At 50.3% G+C, this 26,923-nt stretch overlaps 1 protein-coding gene across 2 annotated transcripts in view; it reads right to left on the bottom strand.

Moving 5' to 3' along the window:
* The window catches only part of PITPNM3 (PITPNM family member 3), a 92,218-nt gene that overhangs the window by 48,410 nt on the left and 16,885 nt on the right, over nucleotides 1–26,923 (bottom strand). The window contains exons 2-3 of one of the 2 annotated variants that reach the window (XM_036269263.1): nucleotides 24,324–24,419; nucleotides 12,900–13,007 (exon numbers count right to left, since the gene is read on the bottom strand). In XM_036269263.1, coding sequence (XP_036125156.1) covers nucleotides 12,900–13,007; nucleotides 24,324–24,419 — 204 coding nt within the window. Of the gene's footprint in view, nucleotides 1–4,713; nucleotides 4,737–12,899; nucleotides 13,008–24,323; nucleotides 24,420–26,923 lie in introns of those variants that run through there. The other variant, XM_036269264.1, reaches the window with a different exon arrangement.

Here is a 26,923-nt window from a genome sequence, read left to right as displayed (position 1 = left end):
CCCTGCCCGCCCAGTCCAGGCCCCTACCCGCCCAGCCCCTGCCTGCCCGGCCCAGGCCCCTACCCGCCCAGCCCCTGCCCGCCCGGCCCAGGCCCCTACCCGCCCAGCCCCTGCCCGCCCAGTCCAGGCCCCTACCCGCCCAGCCCCTGCCCGCCCAGTCCAGGCCCCTACCCGCCCAGCCCCTGCCCGCCCAGTCCAGGCCCCTACCCGCCCAGCCCCTGCCCGCCCAGTCCAGGCCCCTACCCGCCCAGCCCCTGCCCGCCCAGTCCAGGCCCCTTCCTGCCCAGCCCCTGCCCGCCCAGTCTCGGCCCCTTCCCGCCCTGCCCCGGCCAGGGTGCCAGCCTCCCTCCAGCCCCAGTGAGGGAGCAGCAGCAGCAGCAAGCAGAGCAAGGAGGCTGAACCCAGCTTCCTGATTAGCAGGCTCCCAGGATGAAGGTGATTCATCAAACATGCAGCTGGCTCAGCCATCACCTAAATGAGACCCCACTTGGCCTGGCGCGTCCCAGGGCCCCAGGGCCCTGCTGCAGATGGAGCTTTCCTCACATGCAGAAGCTGTCGACAGCTACACAGAGGGCTGGGAACTGGGGGGCAGGGCCCTGTCCCCCACCCTAGGCTCAGCCCGCCAACCCTGCCTTCCCAAACTCCCACAGCCCTGGGTGTCTGAGCCTCAGCATCTCCTCCAGTGGTTTCCTGAGTGATTTTATGTGTCTTTCTCCCAATCGCCTTCCTTCCAACAAGCCCAGCTCCTGGAGAGCGAGAGCATGAAAATGTGCAGCTCAGACAGAAGTGCTTTCACCGAACACCTGAACCGGGAGCATCTTCCTGCCTCTATGGGGAGCAGGGTGGCTGCTGGGAGCGCAGTTCAGACAGATGGGCCTTGGGAAGAAGAAACTGGGAAGCCTCCTCCAATACTTCAGAAAGTGCTGGCAGCCCCCACGGAGCAGGGATGGGAGCAGCTGCACCCCACCCAGGCTCTGGCCCCGCCTGGTGGCCCAATCCATGGAGTTGGGCTGACAAGGAAAGACCCAGGCCCCCTCCCTGCTCAGAGTGTTCCCGAACACTGAGCCCCTGCGGAGCGGCAAGGTCAAGGTTCAACCCCCTCTACACTCATTCCTTGGCCACTGGGATGAGCTTGTACACTGGCTTCCAGAAAGATCTTTCTAAAAAATGGCTTGCCACTCCCCTGCTTACACTATTCTGTGGATCCCAGGGGTACTCCTGCATAGAACCCTCAGCCTGACACTCAAGGCCTCATCCCTAGCTCTCCCACCTTACCTCTGCTCCCTGACCTCCCCACCTCATTCACCACCCCCTGCCCCAACACTGGCACCCTAACTTCAGTCAAGGTGAGCTCTCGTGGTTCGAACACCCCTGCCTTTTCACAGCCCCTGCAACCTCTGCACCTGCTATGTGTCCCCTCTGTCCACTGTAGCCTTGTGGGTCTGTCCAGACCCCAGAAAGATTTCCTGAACTCCTCATGTCTCGGCTCAAGCCCACGTTCTCTTTCATCCCTCTGTCCTTTGTTTCCACTTTTGTCAGCGCAATTTGCTTCCTGGACTGTATCTGCCTCACCCCCGAGTCTGGGAGTCGGTCCATTCTGAGTCTATTTTGGAGTCATCGATGTGTCCCCAACACTGACCTGCACGGGGTCTGACACAGAGTGAGGAGCAGGGGCTCTGCACTGGATGCACACGTGAGAGAGAACGCACGAGTGCACCATGAGCTCCTCCCCTCTTCTGGCGCAGAAAGGGGCGAAGCACACACCCGGAGGACACACCGGGAGCAGACCGGTCAGCGCTGGGCGTGGAGCTGGCCTGGGAGAGGCTGCGGTGTCCGCGAGGCTCCCTGAGAAGTGTGTGCGTTGTGAGAGCTGGAGATGAAAGCAGGAGAAAAGCGGGGTGAAGGCAGGAAATGGGGTGATGGGGCAGCTCGAGTGGGCTCGAGGGTCAGCAAGCAGGCCCTGGGACTCTGGCTGGAACACAGGCAGAGCGGAAGAGGGGGAGCGGTAAAGCCCGGAAGTCATAAATGCCAGTCAGATCACTGGGTTTAGCAATGATCGGACAGACTCTTGATAATACCCCTCATGGTAGCTGTTCCAGGGCTGTTTCATTCTCGTAGTGATAGGGAACTTCCTATCCCCAGACAATTATAATTATTAGAAGTAAGAACCATGGTGATGAGCTTCCATGCCAGGCTAGAGATTTACACTTCATTCTGTAGGTAGCAAAGACCCGGTTGCCAAATCCAGAGCAGAATGATATTACTGGTTTATATTTCAAAAGCATCCCAGTGGGGTTGGATCAAGATGGTAAACTGGCAACATGATCCAGCTTTTTTCTCCTGCCCCAAATCCCTAGAAAATGACAGTACATATTTTCCGTGAATTAGTCTTTAGTCTCACTGTAAAATAAAGAGGAATGTCCTTAGGAGACCAAATTGTAAGGCATCCCCCAAAAGGCAGAAGGCAGAGAGATAAGACAGAGGAAGGTGAGACTGGCCACACCATTTGCAGGGTCCATAAACAATGAAAATGTGGGGACCCTTGTTAAAAATCATTAAAAATTCTAAGATATTAGCAGCAGAACATAAATGCAAGTGTGAGACCCTGCGAAGTATGGAGTCTTGTGTGACTGCCAAGGTCAAACGCTCATAAAGCCAACTCAGGAGAGAGGAAACAGTAGCCTCAATCCTACAAAGGAAGGTCTGTGGCCAAAGGTGTGGGCAGCTCGGAAGGAACAGCAGGCTCACAGATGGAAAATACAGGAGCAACTGTCTGGGCTTCCACGGTAGAGGAGCAGGTGCTGTGGTCCTTCCTCCAACACTTGCTTGTGCCAGGCAGAGGCATTTGTCCCAAAGCATGAGAAGAGATGAATGCTTGAGGGACAGAACACTCTGGAAGGCTGGAATACCCAAGAGAAATAACCCAGAAGCACATGGCTCACCTCACCCAGCAGCATTTTGCACCCTCCCCAACCATTAGAAGACAGCAGGGTGCAGTCAACAGACATATCACATCATTCAGAGATAGACTAAGAAGGAACTGCAAATGCAGTGGATTATGCATCCAAATACTGCTAAGTATGAATGGAAAAACAACAGTGTGGAAGGAAGATATCAAACTCAATGACTAAAGGAAGGGAGTATGGGGAATTGGATCTGTGGATTCCTAGAACCAACTTAGCATCACCATAATGAATGGTTGTCAAATTTTAGCAAGCACCAGAATCACCTAAAGGGCTTGCTAAAACACAATTCTGGGCTTTCCCACAAAGTTTCTAATTCAGTAAGTCTAGGATGGGACTCCAAAATTTTACATTTCTGACAAGTTTCTAAGTGATGCTAATGCTGTTGGTCCAGGGAGCACTCTTTGAGAACCACGATCTAGATAAAAGAGTCAGGGGGTGAATGGTAGAAAAAAATAGCTCTCTGGAAAGCTGAAGTGGGAGGAAATGTTCAGAGACACTTAGGCAGTGACTGCTTCCTTCCTCTCAATGAGAATATGGCTTGATGACACTGTTTCAAAAACAAGAAGTCCCCTGACTGTAAATAGTTCCATAAGTGACAGCTCATAGACTGTTAGTATACATTACTCAGGAAGAGATTTGTAAACCCTGAGCATAAAACATCAGTGGCATGGCAAAGACCAAGTGGAGTTTATGCCAGGAATGCAAGGTTCAACATACCAAAATCAATCAATGCAATACATCATATTAATAGATTAAAGGACTGAAACCACATGAACATTTCAATAGATTAGAAAAAAAAACAAAAAAACATTTGGCAAAATTCAACACCCTTTCATAATAAAAGCACTCAACATACTCATAATAAGAGGGAACTTCGTCAACCAGATAGAGAACAACTACAAAAGCCCACAGCTAACAGAGTACTTAATGGTGAAAGACTGAAAACATTCCCCCTAAGATGAGGAATAAGACGACATGTTGGCTCTCCCCATTTCTATTCAGTATTATACCAAAGGATCTAGCCAGGAAAAATGAGGTAGATAAAAGACAAAAGGCACCCAGATTAAAAGAAAAGAAGTAAAACTACCTCTATCTGAAGATGATATGATCTTTTTGTTTGTTTGCTTGTTTCTTGTTAATCCTCACCAGAGGATATTTTTTTCCATTGATTTTTAGAGAAAGTTGGAGGGAGGGAGGGAGAGAGAGAGAGAGACATTGATAAGCTGCCTTCCACATGCACCCTGACCAGTGCTGGGGATGGAACCTGCAACCCAGTTATGCGCCCTTGACTGGGAATCAAACCTATGATCCTTCAGTGCACAGACGGACGCTCTAACCATTGAGCCACACTGGCCGGGCAAGAATAACTGTTTTAAGAAAAACAAAAACTCTCCATAGAAGAGCTGACCAGAAGAATGGAAACAGCTGAAGAAGAGAAAGCTGATGAGTAGTCTGTTAGGTTAGAATGGAGGAATAGTTTCAGAACCACACAAGACCCAAGACTTAAGAACAGGAAGGGCAGGTTGAGACATGGTCCCCGTGTGGCTCTAAGGTAAGTTTCCAAATGAGCAAACATAGAAACGCCTGAAGAAATGGAGAGAAACCCTCACAGTAATGGAGAGAGAGTTCAGCAAGTGCAGGCACAACAAGCACAATGCCTCACCCACACACTGCGTGCGACTCCGGAAAAGGAACAAATATTTTAAAAGATCAAGCCTCAAGAAGAGAACCAAAAAAATCAGCTTACCCATAAATTTGCCTCAGATGTCTCACCAACAACACCAAAAACAAGAAGGCCATGAGGAATATCTTCAAAGATAGTTGCGAACACGATTATGAACACGGGCCAATCTGCATGCACGTGAGAAGGCAAAACATGGACATAGAAAGGCAAGGGCTTGGAGAGTTTCTACCACAGTTTCCGCTCCTCTCTGAAAGGATTACTTGGGGAGATATTCTAGTGAAGAGAGGAAGTCATGGAATTTAAGGAGCGGCCGTGAGAACAATACACTAAAGAGGGTGAATGTTATGAAATGAAAATCATACCTCAATATGCTTAACTAAAGAATGAGGAGGAGGAGGAGGAGCGGAAGGGGAAGGAGGGGGAGGTGTAGGGGAGGAAGAGGAGGAGGAGGGAATGAGGAGCGGGAGAAGGAGGAGGAGGGTAAGGAGGAGGAGGAGGAAAAAGAGATGACAGCATTACAATCAGGATCAAACAAGAACACCTGCTATCATTCCTGCTGCTCAGCAACTATTTCGAGATCCTGTGCAATGCGCTTTCATAAGAAAAATAAGCAAACAGTGTAAATATTGGCAAGGATGTCACGGTTAAGATTTGTGAAAGAAAACTCAAGAGAGTCAACTGACAAACTACTAGCCCTAAGAAGTAAATACAGCCACGTGGCATGATTTTAGAGGCCGATATTTCAAATATGTATCCAGAATATATGTCAAGAACTCCTGAAAACCAATCATAAAAAGACAAGTTATCCAGTGGGAAAGATGAGCAAAAAGCATGTTTTAGAAATTCAGAAAAGAGGAAACAGGTTTGGTCAACACATTTATGAAAAGATCGATCTCATTAGCAATCAAGTAAGGACAAAACCAAACGACAACAAAAAATCTTCACCCATCAATCAGGTGAACATCTTACGTCGAAAAGATCAAGTCTGGTAACACCGGGGAGAAATGGCTAACCTAATCCACTGCTAGTGGAAATATAAGGTTGTAGTCATTTTAGAAAACTTTGGCAGTCTCCATCACAATTGTCCATGCTTATACTTCCAACCCACAGAGCTTTTTTTAATAATGAGAAATTCCAATGTCTATCACTACAGAATGGTTAAGTAAATCATGGTCCCTCTATTGTAGAGGATACTACAGTACAAAAGGAATGAGTTAATCTATATATATCCATATGAAAAGCTCTCCAAGATCTACTATTATGTAAAAAATAAAAGTTAAGTGGCAGCAATAACATAATATGATTTATCACTACAGAGCTACACTCCACACTGATAAACTCTTCAGTAGGGTCTGCTACGGAAAGTAAGATAAAGGAGACTGGATTTTTTTTTTATCCTCACCTGAGGACACTTTTTGCATTTATCTTCAGATAGAGTGGGAGGGAGAGAGAGAGAAACATCGATGTGAGAGAGACACATCGAGTGACCCCAACCAGGGCCGGGGACAAGCTGCAACCGACCCTTAGCGGGAAGCAAACCTGGACCTCTCTGGTCCGTAGGTCGATGCTCTAACCACTGAGCAATTGGCCAGGGTGAGACTGGATTTCTTTGTTTGTTTGTTTACAGTGAGAATAGTATTCAAGAAATGAAGTGATTAATTTGTACACCAATGTTCATAGCAGCATTATTCACAATAGCTAAAGGTAGAACCATGTTCACCGTGACAAATTATGGTAAATCCATACGATGAAATATTATTCAGCCTTTAAAAGGGAGGAAATTCTGACACAGGATGGACTTGGAGGACATGATGCTAAGTGAATCCAATCAGACATAAAAAGATAAGTACTGCATGATCTCACTTACATGAGGTCCCTAGGGTAGTAAAATTCATAGAGACAGCCCTGGCCAGTTTGACTCAGCAATTAGAGCGTCGGCCCTCGGACCAGAGAGACTAGGGTTCAGTCCCCGCTAAGGGCACGTACCTCAGTTGCAGTTTGTCCCCGGCCCTGGTTGGGGTCATGTGGGTGGCAACCAGTCGATGTGTCTCTCTCACATCGATGTTTCTCTTTCTCTCTTACCCCTTCTCTCCCTCCTGCTCTGTCTGAAGATAAATGCAAAAATGTCCTCAGGTGAGGATAAAAAAAAAAAAATCCTAGAGACAGATTGTTGAATGGCAGGAACTAGGGGTTGGGGAGAGCAGGGGATGGAGAGTTTGTGGTTAGTGGGTACAGGCTTTCAGTTTGGGATGATGAAAAAGTTCTGGAAATGGACGGTTCATAGTTGCACAATAATATGAATATACTTAATGCCACTAAACTGTACTCTTGAAAATATTAAAATGGTATTTTCCATTATGTATATTTTACCAAATTAAAAAATGTTAAATAGAAATAACAATACATGCAATTATAAAAAACAATAATAATCAAGTGAATTGAACCGATGTTGAAGGGTCTGCTTCATTAAAACACATACATTCTGGGCAATGTATTACCAACAAATGTAACTATATAACCAGGCTCAAAGTAAAGAATGGATCATGCACAAGTGCCGGAAAGAAGGGTGCTACAGTCCAGAGGCGAAAGCAGAAGCTACCCTGCAGGAAGCCCGTGGAAGGTTCAGATGGACAGGGGCTCCGGGGTTAGAGGCTGAAAACCACACTGTTAACTCCACAGATGTGGCCTCAGCCTGTGGAAGCTGGTGAAGCACTAAAGTGGAACCCCCTGCACAGTAGGGGTTGTAGAAGGCTGCTCCATCCATAAAGGTACTTAAAACACACACACACACTCCCTTGGGGTAGCAGCAAGGACGCCACTCACAGACAGCAAAAAAGAAAGTCACACACAAGTAATGAACACCCTGAGCTTCTGCCACGGATGGGTGTGGGGTCCAAACATACACCATCCATCTAGAATGGAAACACAAAACTGTAAATTGAGCATGTAAAATCTCCAGGATTGGTGAAACCCGCGGCCCAACAGAAAAACAAGACCAGACTCTTATAAGGACATTTTCACAACCTAGGGCACACGAGATTCCCACCAAAAAGGAGTGGCCAAGATGAGTTCACAATAAAAAGTGAAACAAAACCCAAGACATACAGTTAGCGCTCACTCACGTGTGCCCCCAGAATTAGTAGCCTTCAAACCTGGAGAAAACAGAGCGGTCTGGAAGTGCCCGAGTAACACAGGTTTTGAATGACGGAGACAAACGATGGCGGAAACATAATTAAGATGGAAGAGGGGACTTCCGGTCAAGATGGCGAGTAGGTAAACGCGGTATCGCTTCCTCCCACAACCACCTCAAAGTTACAACTAAACTACAGAACAACCATCATTCAAAACCGCCTGAAATCAAACTGAATGGAAGTCCTACAACTACGGAATTAAAGCAGCAGCCACATCCAGACTGGTAGGAGGGGCGGAGGCACGAGGGGGGGGGGGGGGCGCGGAGGCGGCGCGGCGGCGGCGGAGCGACAGGCTGGTCCCACACCCAAGTGTGGCGGATAAAAATCAGGAGGACACCTCGGCTGGGAAGGTCCTTCCTGAGGACTGAGGGGTCCCCGTCCCACACCAGGTGCCCCGCTCAGGGTTCCAGTGCCAGGAAGAGAGTCCCCATAACTTCTGGCTGGAAAAACCGGCGGGAACTGAGGCTCAGGGAAGCTGACGCGGCTGGAGCCCTAGGCAGCTCCTTAAAGGGCCCGCGCACGGACTTACCGGACTCTCTTCCTCTAAGCTTGGAGGGGAGGCAGCTCGAGGGCCACCAGAGACATACAGGGAAGAACTGAGCTGTTTGGCACTGGAGTGAGGGCTGGAGAGGGGGCTTTCTCCGGGACAAACGTGCTGTCAGAGGCCTTTGTTCCTTTGGTGAGCCCTTCCCTGGGGCGGCAGACAGCCGCCATATCTGGGACTCCAGCAACCTGGCTCACACTGGAAGCCCCGCCCTGCTGACTCCCTGAGGCCCCGCCCCACCCAACTTTCAGGCCCACCCAAGCTGTTGGCACTTGCTTAACCATAGGATTGGCCTGTCTTGGATCCTGCTTCAGCTTTTCCTAAATTCTTTCAAACAAGCAGCATCTGGTCTCAGCGAGCCCCATACCTCTCATTAAGTAATACACAGAAACAAACACAGGGAGGCAGCCAAAAGGAGGAGAAAAAGAAACATCCCAAATGAAAGAACAGAACAAAACCCTAGGAAAAGAACTAAGCGAAATGGAGATAAGCAAGCTAACAGATGCTGAGTTCAAACTACTGCTTATAAGGATGCTCAATGAACTTAGTGAGAACCTCAGTGAACTTAGTGAGGGCCTCAAGAGCATAAAAAAGGACCAGTCAGAAATCATAGATGCACAGTCAGAATTGAAGGAGGCATTAACTGAAATAAAGAATTTACACAGCTTCAATAATAGAGAACGTAAATCCAAGGAGCAAACCTCGATTTGGAATATAAGGAAGCAAAAAATGCCCAATCAGAACAGCAAAAAGAAAAAAGAATCCAAAAAATGAGGATAGTGTAAGGAGCCTCTGGGACAACTTCAAGCGTGCCAACATTCGCATCTTGGGGGTGCCAGAAGGAGAAGAGAGAGAACAAGAAATCGAAAACCTGTTTGAAACAATAATGGCAGAAAACTTTCCTAACTTGGTGAAGGAAAGAGACATACAAGTCCAGGAAGCACAGAGAGTCCCAAACAAGATGAACCCCAAGAGGCCCACACCAAGACACATCATCAAAATGCAAAAGGTTCAAGACAAAGAGAGAATCTTAAAAGCAGCAAGAGAAAGGCAGCTAGTTACCTACAAGGGAGTTCCCACAAGGCTGTCAGCTGATTTCTCAAGAGAAATTTTGCAGGCCAGAAGGGAGTGGCAAGAAATATTCAGAGTGATGAAAAGCAAGAACCTACAACCAAAATTACTCTAACCTGCAAAGCTGTCATTTAGAATCAATGGCCATATAAAAACTTTCCCAGACAAGAAAAAGTTAAAGGAGTTCATCACCACCAAACCGTTATTATATGAAATGATGAAGGGTCTTTTTGAAGAAAAAGATAAAATATATGAACAAACAAAATGACAATGAATACATATCTCTCAACAATGGAATCTACAAACAAAATAAACAGGTAGAACAAAACACTCTCATAGATACAGAGAACATTTTGTTGGTTGCCAGTTGGGAGGGGGTTTGGGGGAATGGGTGAAAAAGGTGAAGAGATTAAGAAGTACAAATTCATTGCTAGACTGACAAACCTCAAAGGGAAAGGGGTTGGAGGGGTGGGAAGAAATAAACCAAAGAACTTATATGCATAACCAATGGACACAGACAATAGTGTGGGAAAAGGTGGGAGGGGGCGGGAGTGGGAAGGAGGGGGTCAATGGGGGAAAAATGTGGAACATCTGTAATACATTTTACACCCAACAATAAAGATTTAAAAAAAAAAAAAAAAGATGGAAGAGGAAGAAGATCGGCTCCATTTGGAACTTGCAGAGCATGAAGAGTCTTCAGAACATCCAGGTAGAGGGAAGAAGGAGGGTCCTGAAAATCTAAGTGTAGAGCCCAGGAGAGGGGTCTTGGCAGAAGGTGAACTTGGAGGTCATCACCAAAGGCAGCTGCGACGGGCCACAGCATGAGCAACGAAAGGGGATCAAGCCCCAGGTTTCAGGAATGGAAAATTGAAGGAGGCAGGAGTAGATCTTTATCAATACCACCAATTTTGATTTTTGCCTTTCCCATGGAGTGTCTCCAGGCTTTCCTCTCCCCAAAAGAGTCCCCAGAGCCTCTCCTATGGCCCCCTACTCAGCCTGTCTTATTGCATAGTCTTCCCCTCTGCTGTGAACCCCTAAAACAGTGCCAATCCCAGCCTGCTGCTGCTTACTCCCCCACTTCTAGCACAGGGTTGAACCTCTGTCATGGCTCCATAAACGACGGTTGACATGAATAGAATTAATGTGCATGTGTTCTGTCGTGTTGTGGGAATTCACATTATGAATCTCCCGGGAAATGAGACTCAGAAGGAGCTGGAAACACGGCTGGTTCCCTCTTCTCTCTCTCTCTCTCCCTCTTGCTCTCTATTCTGTACCGGGAGGAAACAGCATCAATTCTAGACCCAAGAAAGCATGGCCCCTAACTCAGCCTCTCACGAGTACTGTGAAGCTGTGAGAATTGACTTGTGCACCATCTTTCACTCTTCTCTCCCTCGTCCAGCTAGAATGACCCATTAATGAATGCACTTTGCAAGTATTAGCTCATTTAATCCTTGCAGCTTTTTCACTAGCCCCACTCTGCAGATGAAGGAACTGAGGCTCAGTGAGATGGTATGACTCTCCCTGGTCACAAAGCCTCAGACTGGCAGGGCCAAGATTCAAACCCAGACCTCTTAGATGCCAAAGCTGCAGTTCCAGCCTCTCCCACCAATCCCCCCTCTGCTTCCTTCTCCCCTGCCCTCCCAGTTACACTGCCTCTCGAGCACCCACTCCCTAGCTCATGCTGTGTCTGAGTCACACAGCTTTTGGCAGACAAGTGAGGGTGGTGGTGGAAAATGGATGGCCAGATGGGTGTTGAGTACAAGTCTGGGTTTGTCTTTTCATGGCTACCAAGCATTGTCTTGGGGAAGCAGCTGGAAACCATGACCCATTCTGGGCCCTTCCAGGGTTCATGAGTGGATGAAAGAGCAGGTAAGGGTCCTTCTACAAATGTGTGCAGACTGGGAACTTACCCCTGGACTGGCCTGGAGGACCTGACTCAGAGTCTGTCTTCTTATGAATGTCACAGTGGCCTGGGGGAGGGACTATTCTTCAAGACTCTGGATTTCATGGACCTGACTTTGCAGGGGCCCAGGACTATGCCTGGCCTTAGTCCAATTTGGGAGGTAAATTCCTGGTCTGGAAATCCAGAGACCAGAAATCTGAGCATGAGGCTGTCATCAACTTGGAGGACCTTGGGCAAGACAGAGCTTCTCTGAGCCTTGGCTTTCTTCATTTGTAAGATTGAACAGTCATCCCAGGCCCATCCATCTCTCAGGATGGGTACTCTGGCATGGGGAGGGCTCGAAACTGAGGGGGCAGGATGGGAGCAAGGAAAGGAGCCGAGGCTACAGGCAAGACAGCCACCACCGAGATGGCCAGTATCAAGACGTGTCTCTCCTGGGCTGGGTCGGGACCATCTCACCGAACAGCTCCTGAAAGCACGGCCTTACCCAGGCGAGGAGCTCTGGCCCAGACCGTACCTGAGGAATGACAAGGCCAGGAGAGGGAGGAAAGAGGAGATGAGGAAGAGGGGAAGGAGGAGTGAGACATGGGGTGGGAGGAGGGATAGAAAACACGGGCCTCAGGATAACAGATACAGAGGTTAGCATGCTAGACCCCAGCTCTGTTCCTCACTCCAATTGCACTTGAATCCTGTGCAGCTCCTCTCCGAGCCTTGGTTTCCCCATACGTCATCTCAGATTGTATGGCCTCAGCTGCATCCTCCACTTGCCTCTCAAAGCCTGGTTCCATCGCTTCATCATCAGGGACCCTTCCTTGAGCCCCCCTCTCCTGCCTCCTTCTAAAATTCCTGCCTCTCCCTTCTGAGCCCAACCACCCTCCGCTCAAGCCTGCCTCCCTCATGTCTTGACTTATACTGTGAGATGCATCACAAGTCAGAGGACTCAGTTGAGTCACCTTTGGTCCTTCCTAGCAGCACTCTGTACACAGAAGATGCTTGACAAACATTCTGTCAGTGATGCAATGTGGTCCTATGGACAGATGGATGGATGCCTGAAAGGATATGCCTGCTTTGTCTGCTGATTAAGCTCCTGGTCAAAACTCTTCTCCATAAAAAGCCTCCTGGATTCATGCCCAGCCACACACTCCTTCTTTAACAACTCAGCCAAAAAGTTCAACTCCCACTCCTGCCCCCCTCCCCTGTTCCCTCTCAAAGGCTTCTCCAGTTGCTACCCTACTTTATCAAACAGATTCTGACACCATAGGCCTGGCAGTCCAAGGAGCTCGGACCCTGCCACCTGCCTTAGGTACCCATGCTCCTGGGGACTAAGGACACTCTGCTGAAGTACTCTCTGGAAAACCCCGCAGAAGTCCCCATGAGGGTTCCTGCAGGTCCAAGAATCCAGGGGTCACAGGCTCAGGAAGTGGAGGTGTCCAGACAGACAAATGACTCCTCCTAGAAGACCACGTCCTACCCCAAATTGCCAGCCCTCTGCCCGGCCTGCAGCGCCATGTGCACCCCCGCTCGAGAGCAGCAGCCTCACCTTGGTGCTCCTCCAGTCTGCCCATGGTCTCGATCTGCTCCACCAGGTCGTTTGAGTTCCACTGGCTCATCCCGATGAGAATGGCATTCTTCCCTTCAGCCACCTCCTCTGTGGAAGGAGTAGAGATGGGCATGAGCAGGGAGGGCTGGGTACAGGTAGCGCTAACAGGAGCTTACATCTGAGGGAGTACTTATTCCTTTCTTTGAGTTGAAGTGTCTGTAATTATAACAGGTATGAGATATTCACGGAGTTTTTCATTGCAAAAAAAGTCACAAGAGAGGCTGAAAATCCATAGAAGGCTCCATTCCTGACCCCAAGAGCAATATTTCTTGAGAAGAAGTGTGTTTGGGGGGGAAAGAACACAACAGCCTTGCCACTGCTAGGCTGTGGGTAAGTTACTTGCTTTCTGAGCTTCAGTTTTTCCATCAATAACATGGGACCAGAAATGTCTCACTCACAGAGTTGTTGTGAGGACTAAGAAAAATGATGGGTGTAGAGGTCTCAGTGCATAGAGTGTGGTCATCAACGAGAGATGTCACAGTTATGTCTTCACATGAGAAGTAGTTGCTGTTAGTATTTGAGTGGACCAGGACTTGAGTAGGCAGGGGCAGCTCTGGAGTAACTAGAAGAGCAGAAGACCTCTGGCACTAAGCAAGCCTTGAGTTGTGTGAAACCCTTACCCACATCACAACCTTATGAACTTAAATCCCTTCATTCCCCATCACTAAACCTCCTGGCAACCCTGTCGCAACCCTTGCTCTTCCCCAGTCGGAGCTTAGAGAGTACTCTGAGAGAAATCAATGGGGCCACATTCCCTAACCACACTGAACACAAGCCCCTGGGGCCCACACATCTGGTATAGTCCCTCATCCAAGAAAGGGGCATTTCCTCAAGAACAATCCCACAGGAATGTATCCCCTCTCTCTTTGAAGGGCCTTCCTGATAAAGAGCTTTGTGTCCTCCCTCACAGAATAGACATTAAAGAGTGGCAAGGAGAATCCTCAAGCCCATGATAACCAAAAATAAGGGGATGAGACCCACTTCACTGCCAAAGCACTTTACAGAGCAGGTGGAACCAATATGGTGGATCTGGGGCTCATGGAGCTGTCCAGCGTTCTGAATTTCTCTAGCACTCAGTACATTAATCCAGGACCCATTTCTGGCTGGGGGTCTCGATGATGACCATGATTCCTGCCTTATTTCATTTATGTATTTGATTTGTTTAACAACACATAAAATCCTTACTGTGCACTGAGACTGTTATAAGAGTTTTTTAAAATATTAATTTATTTAATTCTCATAAAATACCGGAAAAGTACAGTTATTATTATCTCCATTTTAGGTATGGAGTAATTCAGAAATTTGCCCAATGTCACTGTCTAGAAACAGGATCTAAATCCAGATATACTATTTCAAGAGCCCTTAAATCTTGTTCCCCTGAAGACCTTCCCTGTGCATCCTGTGTTGGCTGCCCAGTACTGCAGCCAGGCACCACTCATACCCAGACAATACACTCAGTGTGGTGTGTTCCTTCTGGGCACCAGTATACACCTCTTAGCAGCACTGTGTTCTGGGCAGAGCCCTGCCCGGTTCTAGTCCAGAGCTGGCTACATGTGTGCCTGTACTTTGCAGACATCCCTCAACTCTTCCTTTTTTATCTCTTAAATGGGGATAGCAACTCTGGTTCTCAGACTCTTTCTAGCAAGCCGCCTTGAGGACAATTATATACTACATTTGCAAAAGCTCCGCAAGCCAAACTGCCATGAACACATATCAGGTAGTATTTCTCTGAGGGAAGCAGGGTCATGAAACGGTGAGCGCTCACTTCTGGCGTTACGTGGACTCTTTTCAATCCTGCGAGGTATCTGACCTTTGACAGTAACTTCGGCTTTCTGAGCCTCAGCTTCCTCATCTATAAAATGATATCACAGTCATGACGACATCATGGGATTGCTGTGAGGCTTCAATGAGACAGTGATGGTCAGGTGTTTCCAAGCATGACTGGCACACAATGAGAGCGCAGAGCTGGGTAACAGCTCATGGAGAGATGGTCCCACCACCACAGCATGGGGTGCTATGTCCCCACGCTCACCACTTGTGCTGTGGTCTGCCCCCACACCAGCCTGCCCCAGCTCCAGAGTCGGGTGATCAGGGTCTGCTGTAGCCCACTTTGAGTGCCTGTGTCTCCTGGCTCAGACACACAAGCACTCAGTTGCCCACATGCTCATTCAACACTGAATGGATTCCTGAGCACTTAGGGTGTGCCATGAGACAGCACCTCTGTCCTGGAGGAACACGGTTTTGTGAAAAGACATGACAGTAAGTAAGAGATGCAGAAAGATGAGGATGTGGGGAGTCCTGGCCCCGTGCCTGCATGCAGCAGGTGTTCCACAGGTGCTCACACAGCCGAGCTCTCGGGTTTTTTCCACAGTGTGTGGCCCCATTCCTTGTGTGCGGCAATCAGAACCCCGAGGCTCGCCCAGGCTCTGGGGTCGGAGCACGCCCGCTTGGCACCCTCCTCGGCCTCCTCCCTCTCTTTCTAGTCTTGTGCATGACCCTCCTCCATCTTTCCCTTTTGGTCTTTTGTCTGTCTTTCTAGTAACTGTGTCCTCTCCAACTCCTGCCGTGTTCCTCTATGCTGGACGTCTGGCCCTGTCCCACTCAGACCTGATCTCGCCGAATCCCTTTCCATTGATCTCTGTTCCTCCTGGTCCTTAGATGTCTGTCTCTCGGGCTCCCAGTGCCCTCGGCCACACCTGTCCCTCTCTCTGGGCGGGTCTCGATGGTGCTCCATACTCTTTGCTCTTCCTCTCTCCATCCCAGCCTCTGTCTCTCTCCTCGCACTGGGTGGATGTGTCTTTCTTGATCTCTCTCGCTCTCTGGGTTTCTCTTTCTTTCTCTGGGTCCTGCCCCTCAGGATCTCTGTGCCCATGCAGGTCCTCCGTGCTTTCTCTGGTCTTCTCTCTCTCTCCTGGGTCACTGGCTCTCTTTCAAGTCTCTCTGGCTCTCTGCTGGGTGTGTGTACGTGTGTGTCCCTGTCTCTCTAGTCCTCTCTGGGTCTCTCTTGCTCTCTGTCCCTCTGCTGTCTCATCTGTTCCCTGACTTTCTTGCTCTCCCTGCTCCTCCACCACATCCCTGCCTCTCCAACTGCTCCTCGCCCCCCACTTTCTACCCCCGCTCTCAACACTCACTCAGCCTTCAGGTTCTCACTATGTTCCCTGAAAGGCAGTGAGAACACACACACACACACACACACACACACACACACACACAAGATTGCTCCTTTCGGAGTCATTCAGGCAAACCAGGGCTTCAGGTCCCCGCTCTGCTTCCCCTCACTGTGGTACGTGCCTCCCATCAGGGCCCACAGAGGCCACAAAGGGCTTCTTTGGATAAATATCCTGGTTATTGGTTTTGTTTTTTACTTCTGGTGACTCTTCCCTGCACGTTAACACTCATCCCCAGTGACCTCTGGTGTAGACACAGTTGTTGCATCTATATCACCCCTACTGAGCTCAGCCTGGATGGTAGGCTGAATCCCACCTAGAGGCACTACAACCCTGGCCTTGATCCCAGACTCACTCCAACCTTGACCAAAGCCTGGATATATCCCTTTAGGCACAGCCTCCAGTGCCATAAGGAAAGCCTTTCTTCCTACCCCAGGCCTCTGTTTCTGCTGGGTCCACGGGCCTTCAGAGTAGACAATCTCTTTGTCCTGTATCAGCAAGACTTCACCTCCAGCTCGTGGAGCCGAGGGCGTGGTCACCTTCTCTGGTCCAACCCCCGTGCATCAGGGCCACGAGGCCAGTTTTTCCAAGGGCCTGGATGTGCACTGCTCCGTGCCTCTGGGAGACAAGATTGCTACCCTCCCTGGGGCTGCTTCCCACTGGCCCCAGCCCCCCACCTGTGGCTGGCCATCACCACTGCCCTCTCTTCACTGTGGTTGAAGGGATCAAAATTCTGCCATCATGAAGCTGCTTTTTGGAATATTGATGTTAAGCTGTTAAACGAAACTCAGAAAGAACTTTGACCCACACCGCTTTTCTGCCCAAGAGATTCAGGCAGACAAACCTGCGTCAGGGAGGAGAGTCTAGGAGGCCCCTTATGCCTAACTTGAATTAAGTATGGTAAACAGAGGGTTCAGGCAGTGGTCTGCCAGCTAGATACCCCGTCCCATTATCTCTGAGTCCCCTAGCAAAGACTGACCTGCATTGTGCGGTCCACGCTCCCTCAACTACCTGCAAATGGCCAATTCTCACTTCTCAAATCTAACACCCTGTCCCCCGCTTTCTCCTTTGTCCAAACATGTCTCATACACCCAGTGTTGCTTCTCTGAATTTTCATGCACTTTTTGTGCCTAAGTGAATTCCCCCTGTGTGTGTATTAAACTTTGATTTTCTCCTGTTAACTGGGTTATTAGCCCAGCCAGGAAGATCTTAGAAGGTGAGAGTTAAAGTATTGATGTTTTTTGGCCTCCACCCAGTGGGGGGATCCCCACTCAGCCCTTCCAGAAGCCTTTGGGGTCCTGGCCTTTGCTTCCCTTCCCTCACCCAGTGAGAGGGAGGGGCAGGAGCGTAACGCACCATGATTTGCTTCCGTGAGGGCTCCTATGCCCAGCTTCCCACAGTGACATCCTCCCTCTCCCCCCACGAGACAAACAAACCTATTCCAGGTTGTGTGGGAGGGACCCAGGGCCAGAGACTCAAGACCTGCCTGAGGTCACACATGACCAGTGGCCCAAACCCAATGAACACCTGGGTCCTCTGACCCCCGATGACCTGCACTGCTTTCTTCTAGTGTCCCCTGCCTTTGGGGTCCTAGAAGCTGTGTTCTCACAGTAGAAGCCCAGACAGGAGGAGAAGACCTGGGGTGTGGCCCTCATTCTTTCCAGGCCCGCCCCTGCCTTGGCATCTTTGTCTGTAAAGTGGGATGATTTAGCCTGTGCTACCCTCCTCTCCTGGATGCTGTGAGAAGCCAGGGAGTTAGAGGAACAAGCAGAGTCTCTGCAGGACGGAGACCAGCTCCGGGGCCCCCAGCTCCCTGCAGGGTGGGGGAGGGGAGCATAGGAGGAGCTGAGCTCAGAAAGAGCAAGAGAACAAAGTACAATAGAGGAGACTGGACAGGAGACAGGACAGGCCAAAGCTTCCTGCGCCCCCAGGAGGACTCCCCTCACCCGCCAAGATGAGAGCCCCATGCTTTGCTCTCTGTCAAGCTGCCCAAGGCCAGATGTGCCCTCAAAACAAACCCCGGCTCTCTTCTCACCCGTATTCTTACCCCCAACTCTGCCAACATCTGCCCCCTGTAGCTGTCAGGGCCTGGCCTGCTGGTGCCTATTCACAGCGGGGAGAGTCAACAGAAGACAAATATTTCCCGCGACAGCCAGGGAATGGTCCTGGGCACGACTGCCAACAGGGCCTCATGGGCCAGTTAGGCGCCTCCTGGGATGTTGAGGGCTGAAAGCCATCGAGGTGGAGTCCAGCACCGTCATGTCACAGCAGGCCCAGGTCACCCAGCGCCTGAGGGGCAGGGCTGGGCCAAGAATTCAGGCCTCCTGCCTGCTGGCTCAGGGCGTCCCCCAGAACCCTACCTTCCACCTGCTAGTTCATGGCAAGTAGGAGCCTTTGCTTACACCCAGAGGCTTGGTGACTGTCAAGGTTCCTCTAATTAGACTACTTACTGAATCTAAGTAAAAGGTTAAAGTTAAGGACACACGTGATACTTTCTAAATAAGACAAGCACTTGGCTACAGAAACAGGCCACAGTGGCTCATGCCTGTCATCCCCAGCTGCAGCCCCGACAAACCCGTCTGACACCACAGCAGTCATTTTAGCCTCAACGGGCACCCTTGTCGGGACAGCAGCGCCAAAGGACATTGTCCTCCGAGAAGGGCATGGAGGGCAGCTAGGACACAGCAGGTCCACACATAACCCTTTCTGCTGTTTTCCATAGATCCAGCTGTGTCATTTCTGGTCAGTGAGTCCGGGTTTTAAATCATTTGCAAGTGTTCGGTTTCTACATGACTTGACCATCCACCAAGAATTTAAAAATCACCTTCTCTGTTCAACAGTTAATGCCGGGATCTATATTTACTTGTATAGGCTTTTCCCTGTTTTGGGTTTTGTTTGGGGTCTTTGGCTTATGAATTTTATTTCCGTTTGTCGATAAGAAATGTGAGAGTGGAATGTTGTTAATAAACTTCAGTTTAGGTCTGTAATGTCAAGAATTTAAAACATTTTAAATGGATTCGTTAAAAAATGCTTCATATTTGAAAAAGCTGGGAACTGCCCAGCAGATGTGGCCCAGTGGGTTGAGCGCGGTCCCATGGACTGAGAGGTCCCGGATCAATTCCCCACGGGGCACATGCCCGGGTTGCAGGCTCCATCCCCAGTAGGGGGCACGCAGGAGGCAGCCAATCGACAACTCTCTCACATCGATGTTTCTATCTCTCTCTCCCTCCCTTTCTCTCTAAACACAAAAAATCAATAAAATCATATTTAAGAGACAAAATAAAAGGAAAAAAGAAAAGGCTGGGAACTACTATCTAAAACATTTAAAAAGAACATTTTCATTTTCTCTCCAGAACTCAGCATTTCATAGCCGGGAACCATGTGACATCTGGGCTGTCCCTCCTGGGCCTGCTGAGCTCTTCTTAGCCACGGCTTCTGGCCAGGCCACCGGTCACCCCGCAATCTGCAGCACCCAGCGAAAGCACAGTCACTCAAGGCTCGGGCACGCTTCCATTGTGCGGATTGGTCGTGCACCAGGGGTCCTGAATTCTGAGTTTCTGGTCTCTTCAGGCAGGCGCACCCAGGGCCACCCCTGAGCCTGGGCAGGAGAGCATGTCCTGAGGCCACTGGGGTGGGTCTGTTCTCCCTCCCTTACCGGGCAGGGGCCAACGACACTGAGTGGGCGCCCCTTGCTCACGCTTAGCACACCCGCCTTCCCGTCCGTTCCTCTGGCAAGGGCTTCGCGCTGGCTGCTCCACTGTCCACAGCACTGTCCCCCAGATTCCCACGCGGTTCATTTCTTGTAATTCAGCTCTCAGCTCAAGGCCACTTCTGTGGGCTTCCTGCAGTCACTGAGTCACTCTATCACGTCCCCTCGTGTTATATTGGGGGGTGTCGTCCCATTTTTAACAGTATTACTGAGATATCATCAACATTCAATTAAGCATACACATTTAAAATGTACAATTTGAGAGAGCACCTCAATTCATGAATTGTTCAATAAAGCCAATTAGACCTTCAAATGAAAAAATAAATAAAATAAAAAACAGAATGTACAATCTGATACGTTTTGATGAACACACCCGTGAAACCATCCCCATTTGAGACAGTGAATGTGCATCCATCAGCCTCAGAAGTTCTCCTGTCCCCGCTAGCCCTCCTTCCCGCCCCCAGGCAAACATGGGTCAGCTCCTGTCACTGTAGATTCATTTGCATTTTCTAGAGTTTTATGTCAGTGGAATCATACAGTGTGTACTCGTTCTCCATCTGACTCCTTTTACTCAGCTTGCTTATTTCAAGATTCATCCCCCTGGCGCGTGCCGCAGTGGTTCGTTCCTTCCTATTGCCTATTTCATGAACGTACCACAGCTTATTGATCCATTCACCGGTTGATGTGCGTTTGAGTTGTTTTCAGTTTGGGGATCTAATAAATAAAGCCGCTATAAACATTCATGGACATGTCCTGGTTGAACACGTGCTTTCTTTCCTCTTGGGTAAATTACCTCGGAGTGGAAGGGCTGGCTCATGTGGCAGGTGACTCTGATTCGCTTTTTAAGAAGCTGCCGTCGACTTTCTAAAATGGTTGTACCCACCGTTGTCCGCTCCCCTCAGCTCCCCCATATCCTGACCAGTTGTTTTAACAAGCTGTTCTAATAGGTGTGTAGTGGTCACTCATTGTGGGTTTAATTGTATTTCATGTGCATTGAATGATGTTGAGCATATTTTAACTTTTTGTCATTCATGTGTCTTCTTTGGGGAGGTGTTTGCTCCTTTACATTATTTTATTTATGTGAATTATCAATATAATGTACATTTTTGTAGATTGTCTCACCACCCACACCCATCAACACTAAACTGCAGACTCCGTGAGGCCTGGGACAGGGTCTAAGTGCCCGTCTCCCCAAGCCTGGAACACTGCCTGGCGCTCGATTGGCAGGTGCTCAGGAACACTGGAACGGGTGAAGGAAGGAGTTTGAATTCTAGCCCCTGCCCTCTGACTAGGTGTGACTCCAAGCAAGTTTCCCAATTCTCTCGCCCAGGTTTCCAGCCTGTAAAATGCGATGGGCATGGAACTAAAGTCCCAAGGGCCCCCCAGATCGGATGTGGTCTGGGTTCGAGGCACATCCCTCACTCTGGCCGCCAACCTCGGTAGACAGGCCAGGGGTCCCTTCACTGCACTGACAAGAGAAAGAGAGGCAGCTCTTCAGGCCTGGAGCCTGCACCCCGTCGCCTACCCTGCAGCATCCAACCAGGGCCTCAGCGGCCCCAGGCCCCAGGCCCGCTGCCTTGGCCTAAGGAGCCGGCATACTGCCCAGGGTTACCAGTCAGGCTCCACACTCCTGCCTGACTGACCCAGGCCCTCCTATGCCTTCTTTCTACACCCAGGGCCCCCAGAGCCTGCGAGTCTCCCCTCTGCTACTGGACCATGAGCCATAAGGGTCTCACGTCCCACCAGGTGAACCCAGTGCTGGGCCAACAGACTGGAGCTTAAGGAAGGAAGGAGGGGAAAAGGCCCATATTTCAGTAATAAATCGAAAAGATCTGATCTGGCCATCCAACTCCTGGGTTCCAGCCCCTTCATCCCCACGCTGATTGTGATCTTGGGAGGGCCCTTCCACGGTCTGGCCTCAGTTTCCCCATTGGTGCACTGAGGAGGAGGACATAACATTCCAGGGACCTGTTCAGTGCTGACACGTAGCCGTGTAGCTCTGCCGCGGCTGGAGTCAGAACCAGGAGGCAGCAAGATGCAGGGCCCTGCTCAGGTGGGGACAGAGATCACCCCCAGGTCAGGGCCAGGGCTCAGCTGCCTGGAGAAAAGAGGCCAGAGAGGTGGACCCCCATGGCCTGGTCCGGATGCTGAGGGACCAGGCCTGTGGGGGTCTGGACCAGCTCCAGGGAGCAGAGGAGTCGGATTGCTTCACCTCTTACTGCCTCGAGCCAGGGAAACATGCAACGGCCTTGTCCAGGGAGGCCACATGGAACAGACAAGGTCGGAGGACCCAGCCGCCTGTGGAACAGCTCCCAGGGCCGAGGCTGTGATGTTCTGGAAGGGTGAGCTGGGAGGAAGGAGCAGAGACACGAGGCTGGGAGGGAGACAGGAGAGTCTGGAACCCGGGGTCGGTGAAGAGAAGGAAGGACGAAGGGAGAAGAGGGGGAGCAGATGAGACCAAGGGAAGAGAGGATGGAGATGGCGGGGCTTCCAGTAAGAGGAGTGAGAGGCGAGGCCAATTTGGGAACCTCAGACTGAGCGGTGAGATCGTGGGCGGGGAGGACAGACAGCTGAAGGAGGCAGCGGTCAGCGGGGAGGAGGGCAGAGGTGCCCACGGCTCTCAGGGAAAGCAGGTGAGCAGGCCCCGAGGGATGCAGATGGAGCTGACCCCAGCCACCCAGATGCCTCCCGCAGTCAGCCTGTGTTGTCATCTGAGAATCTGAGAACGCAGAGCCCTGACGAACTGTAGCAACATTTTAAATATTTTAAATAAGCTTGCTCTAAACATCAAAATATTGAGGCCGTTGCTGTCACACTGTGTCTTAGTTGCTATGGAGGAACTCGGCCCTGGCAGCCACTCCAATGGGAGACAGGAAGTGAGCCCCAAATGGGCTGGTTTCAGGCTGGCATCAGGGAGGGGATCTCTGCCCAGGCCCTCGAACGAAGGAGGCCTGAGCCAGACAGCAACCTCCACCCAGCTGTGCTTCCCGAAAATCACCTGGACTGGGGCTCCTCCATGCCCGGAAGCATGGAGCTAAAAGGGAAACTGAGGCCCAGAGAAGGTGAAAGACTTGCCCAAGATCATAAACAAGTCAATGGCATGGATGAGCCCATGACCTGCGTGTGCTGTTCTGGGGCCAGATGTCTCCCCAGCACAATCTGTTTCTCTTTCAAGACCCCATTTGCCAGGCATTGCAAAGTTGGTCCTGTCTCTGAAGGAAGTTAACCGCCCCCAATATGGTGACGCCCCAGAGTGGGACCGAGCCAGCCGTGTGAGAACTGGGGACTCTGCCAGGTCAGAGAGGAGGCCCTGGTTCTTTCCACACACTCCCTGGAGGGTCCTCTCTGCGGAATTCCAGACAGACTCCGCCCCCTGCTGGGCCTCAGGCTGCCCTGCACGGCTCCCCTGAGCCTTCGCCCAGGCTGATCCCTCCGCCTGAAACGCCCACCCCTTTGCTCCCCTCTCACCCTTTCTACCATGCTTCTTGTTCTTCCATCTCCACGTGAAGGGCGCCCCTTGCTGTGTCCTGTGTGCTGTCCGCGCAGTCGGCACACCCCGCCCACCGTCATTGCTCATCTGAATGGCTGCTGCAGTCTCCTCGCTGGTCCCACCCCGTCGCAGCTCCCCTCCATCCGTGGGCTAATCTCAGGAGTCACTTGCTGGATCGTAGGCAGCCTCCTTTCTCCTCTCCCCCTGGCTCGCGGGTGCCCCGCCAGTTCCCGGGATGCCCCCACGTTTCCGCATCAGCACCATCACACCTCCTGCTCCCTGACCCGAGGGCTCTTGGTCCCACTCTTCACCCAGCCACCTCCTCCCCTCACTTCTGCAAGAGGACGTTGTGACCTCCCGCCCCTAACGAAATTAGGTGCCACCTCCGCACCCTATCACCATTCTTTGTACCAACAGCTGGGCCTTTTTACTCTGTGGCATTAACCCCATAGGTGATTGCATTCCCCCCCCCTTTTTTTTCTTTTATTGATTTTAGAGAGAGAAGAAGGGAAAGGGAGAGAGAGATAGAAACATGGATGAGAGAGAATATCGATTGGCTGCCTCCTGCATGCCCCCACTGGGGATTTGGCCCACAACCTGGGCATGTGCCCTGCCCTGGAATCCAACCGCGACCTCTTGGTGCATGGGTCAATGCTCAACCGCTGAGCCACACCAACCGGACCGCATTTCTTTGTGTAACTGTTTAGTGTTTGCCTTTCCCACTAGACGCCAAGCTTGCTGAGGGCGTGGCCATGCCCATCAGTTCACAGCAGTGTCGTGAGCACCTCGCACAGCTCACGAGGGACTCGGCAAATGTCTCAAAGAGCGAGCGCGTGAAGGCTGAGCCCCAGGCCTCGGGGAGCCCACAGAAGGGTAAGGATGAAGAGTGGAACTGCAGTGTCTGAATGGGGAGAGATACTAACCCCCAACATAAATCCTTTCTTGGGGCTTCCAGAAAGATCAGACAGTCAATGATGGGAGGACGGGTGTTCACTCACCTCTTGCATCAAAGAATTCATCATCTGAGCTCTCCACGGAGTCACTGAGGACATTTCGAAGGTGCCAGGGGGCACCGCCGCCCGGGGTAGGGCCACCTGCCAAAGGGAACACACCTGTTAACCAAGCCTGAGACCAGCAAGATGGGCCCTGGACCAAGGGTAAGCTAGTGCCCGGCACATCCCTGTCCCCTCCCTCCTGGTGCTCAGTGCTTGCAGAGACCAAGACCTCGCTGAGACAGGGCCGTGGGGCGGCTACAAGCGTGCCCATCTTGTATGCACTAAAACCGAGACCGGAGGCGGTGACGAGACGTTGCCAAGGTGACACGGTGCATCAGTGAGCATAAGGTAAGTTTTCCTGGGTTAACAAATGAGCTCAGAGGCTCAATGGTTCATTTCTCATTCACACGCAGGTTGGAAGGGGGCTTTGTTCATGGTGGTGACCTTATGACGCCATCACCTCAGAACGAGGCTTCAAAGTCGGATGAAGCGAGAGAAGAGCACAGGAAAGCACACCCAGTCGTGAATGCTTCTTCCCGCAAGGAACGCGTTGCTGTGCACATTTCATTGGCCGAACCAAGTCACATAGCCATGCCCCACTTCCAGAGGGTGGAGGAGGGAGAAGCAGAAATCCTCATGAGCTAACTAGTCGTGTCCTCTACACACAACGTGTGCAGGCCAGGCCAGGACCGCAGCCCCCAGTAGAGAAAAGACGCTGCACCCAGAGCAAGGGACCTGCACTTGAGCTCTGCCCCTCTCTGCCACTTGTAAGCCTTTCCCTTTCCAGATGGCAGCCTCGGTTTCCCCATCTATAGCATATTGACAACAACCCTAAGCTTGAAAGATAAAAACGAATCATGCTTACAGCCTGTATCTCAGTCATGGCCATTGCTATTATTATTAATATCTATAGAGGCCAGGACATGCACTGAGGGGTTCTCTGGAGCAGGGACATACAGAGAATGTGGCCCCTTCCCTGAATTCTGCCCCAACCCACCTCCTGCCCTGGGACCAGTGGGAGGACAGCCAGAGACAGAGCTGGAGACAGGAGCCTCTGTCCTCGCCCCCATTCTTGGACATCCTGCCACTAGGCACTCTGGGACTCACATGGGACCAGCTGGTGCCCAGTACCTCTATGAACCTCTCTGCATGCTCCCTTGACATATGAAATACTGGTGACTGCAGATGAATTAAAATCTAATCGTAAAAATAAAAACCATGAACATGTTAGAAGGAAATTGACCTGGTAATTTTCTGAGGAAATAATCAGAGAAGGAAGCATACAATGGATCACCTCAGTGTGCTGCCAATACCAAAAAAACCCTGCAAGAAATGCTATAGAGACCGGACGTATGTTCAGATACAGTTGTAAGAGAATTCTTTGCAACTGTTAGCAAAACGAAGTGGCTCCTAAGGTATTGACATGGAAAAATGCTCATGGAATGTGGTTAGGAAAAACAAATTGCAGGTGGGTCCCAGAACAGTATGTTCCTTTTGAGCCCATTTTTGAAAAACATACTCATATCTGCATACATGCAGCATGTTAGTTAAGAGATCAGGCTCTGAGGTCGAAGAGGCCTGGATTCAAGCTCAGGCCTTGCGTCTTAGAAGCTGTGTGATGTCAGGTAAGTGCCTTCACCTCTCTGTGCCTTTGTTTCCTCAGCTATAAAGTGAGGACAGCTCATCCCTGCCTCATAAACCTGTTGTAAAGATGAAATAAAATGCATCAAAGTGCTTAGCACAGGGCCTACCATATAGCAGGTGTTCACAACAATAATTATTGTGTAAATACACTTACAGATGCATTAAAACGTCTGGAGGACATGCACCAAAATGTCAATAGAGATGACCTCTCCTGAGTAGAATTTGATAAGAAGAGGCAGGAAAAACTCAGTTTTTACACTGCACATGTAATTTTATGTGATTATTAATTTTATAAATTCATCTTATTTTATCAGTTCTAAGATGCACATTTTTCACACTTTAACTCTTTAAAATTGGGGTTCATCTTACATGTTGGCATGCCATAATTTAATTGGCATTATTTATTATTTCTTGGAGTATCTTATAATTGGTGTATGCTATCATTGATTGTATCTTAGATTCAGTGGAAAACAGTGAAACCACCATACCCACAGAGTATATCTTATCTTCTCTGAGGCTTCAACCCCGGCCACCAAGCACACATGTCCTTTCTTCAGAGAGACCTGAGTTTCTGGATCAACAAAGCCCCTGCCTCAGTTTCCCCATATGTACAATGAAAACCGTGACAAAGACTGTCCCTTGAAACTTTTCAACTCTAACTGATGTTTGAGGAGTCCATCAGGCACAATAAACAAGTGAGAGGTGGGCGTTCCCCCAGCCACAGCTATGGTTCACGTTATGATGAAGTCCTCGGAGAACCTACTGCAGTCTCTGCTCACCACACCCTGTCACCCTGCAGCATGCCGGCACTGCTCCCTGCCCTGAGCCCCGATCTCAGAACATAAACTCTTCCTGAAGCAAGAAGCCAGCCCAGGTCAGCCCAGGGACACAGCCCTCCTGCCTGCGCCTCCTGCCCCGCCCAGCACAAACTGCCAAAAATACACCCAGTTTGAACTCTA

The sequence above is a fragment of the Molossus molossus genome, unplaced genomic scaffold (genome assembly GCF_014108415.1).
Source record: "Molossus molossus isolate mMolMol1 unplaced genomic scaffold, mMolMol1.p scaffold_m16_p_19, whole genome shotgun sequence".
Taxonomy (NCBI): domain Eukaryota; kingdom Metazoa; phylum Chordata; class Mammalia; order Chiroptera; family Molossidae; genus Molossus; species Molossus molossus.
The sequence above is the reverse complement of the archived record's forward strand: the minus strand, read 5'-3'. Positions and strand labels throughout refer to the sequence as shown.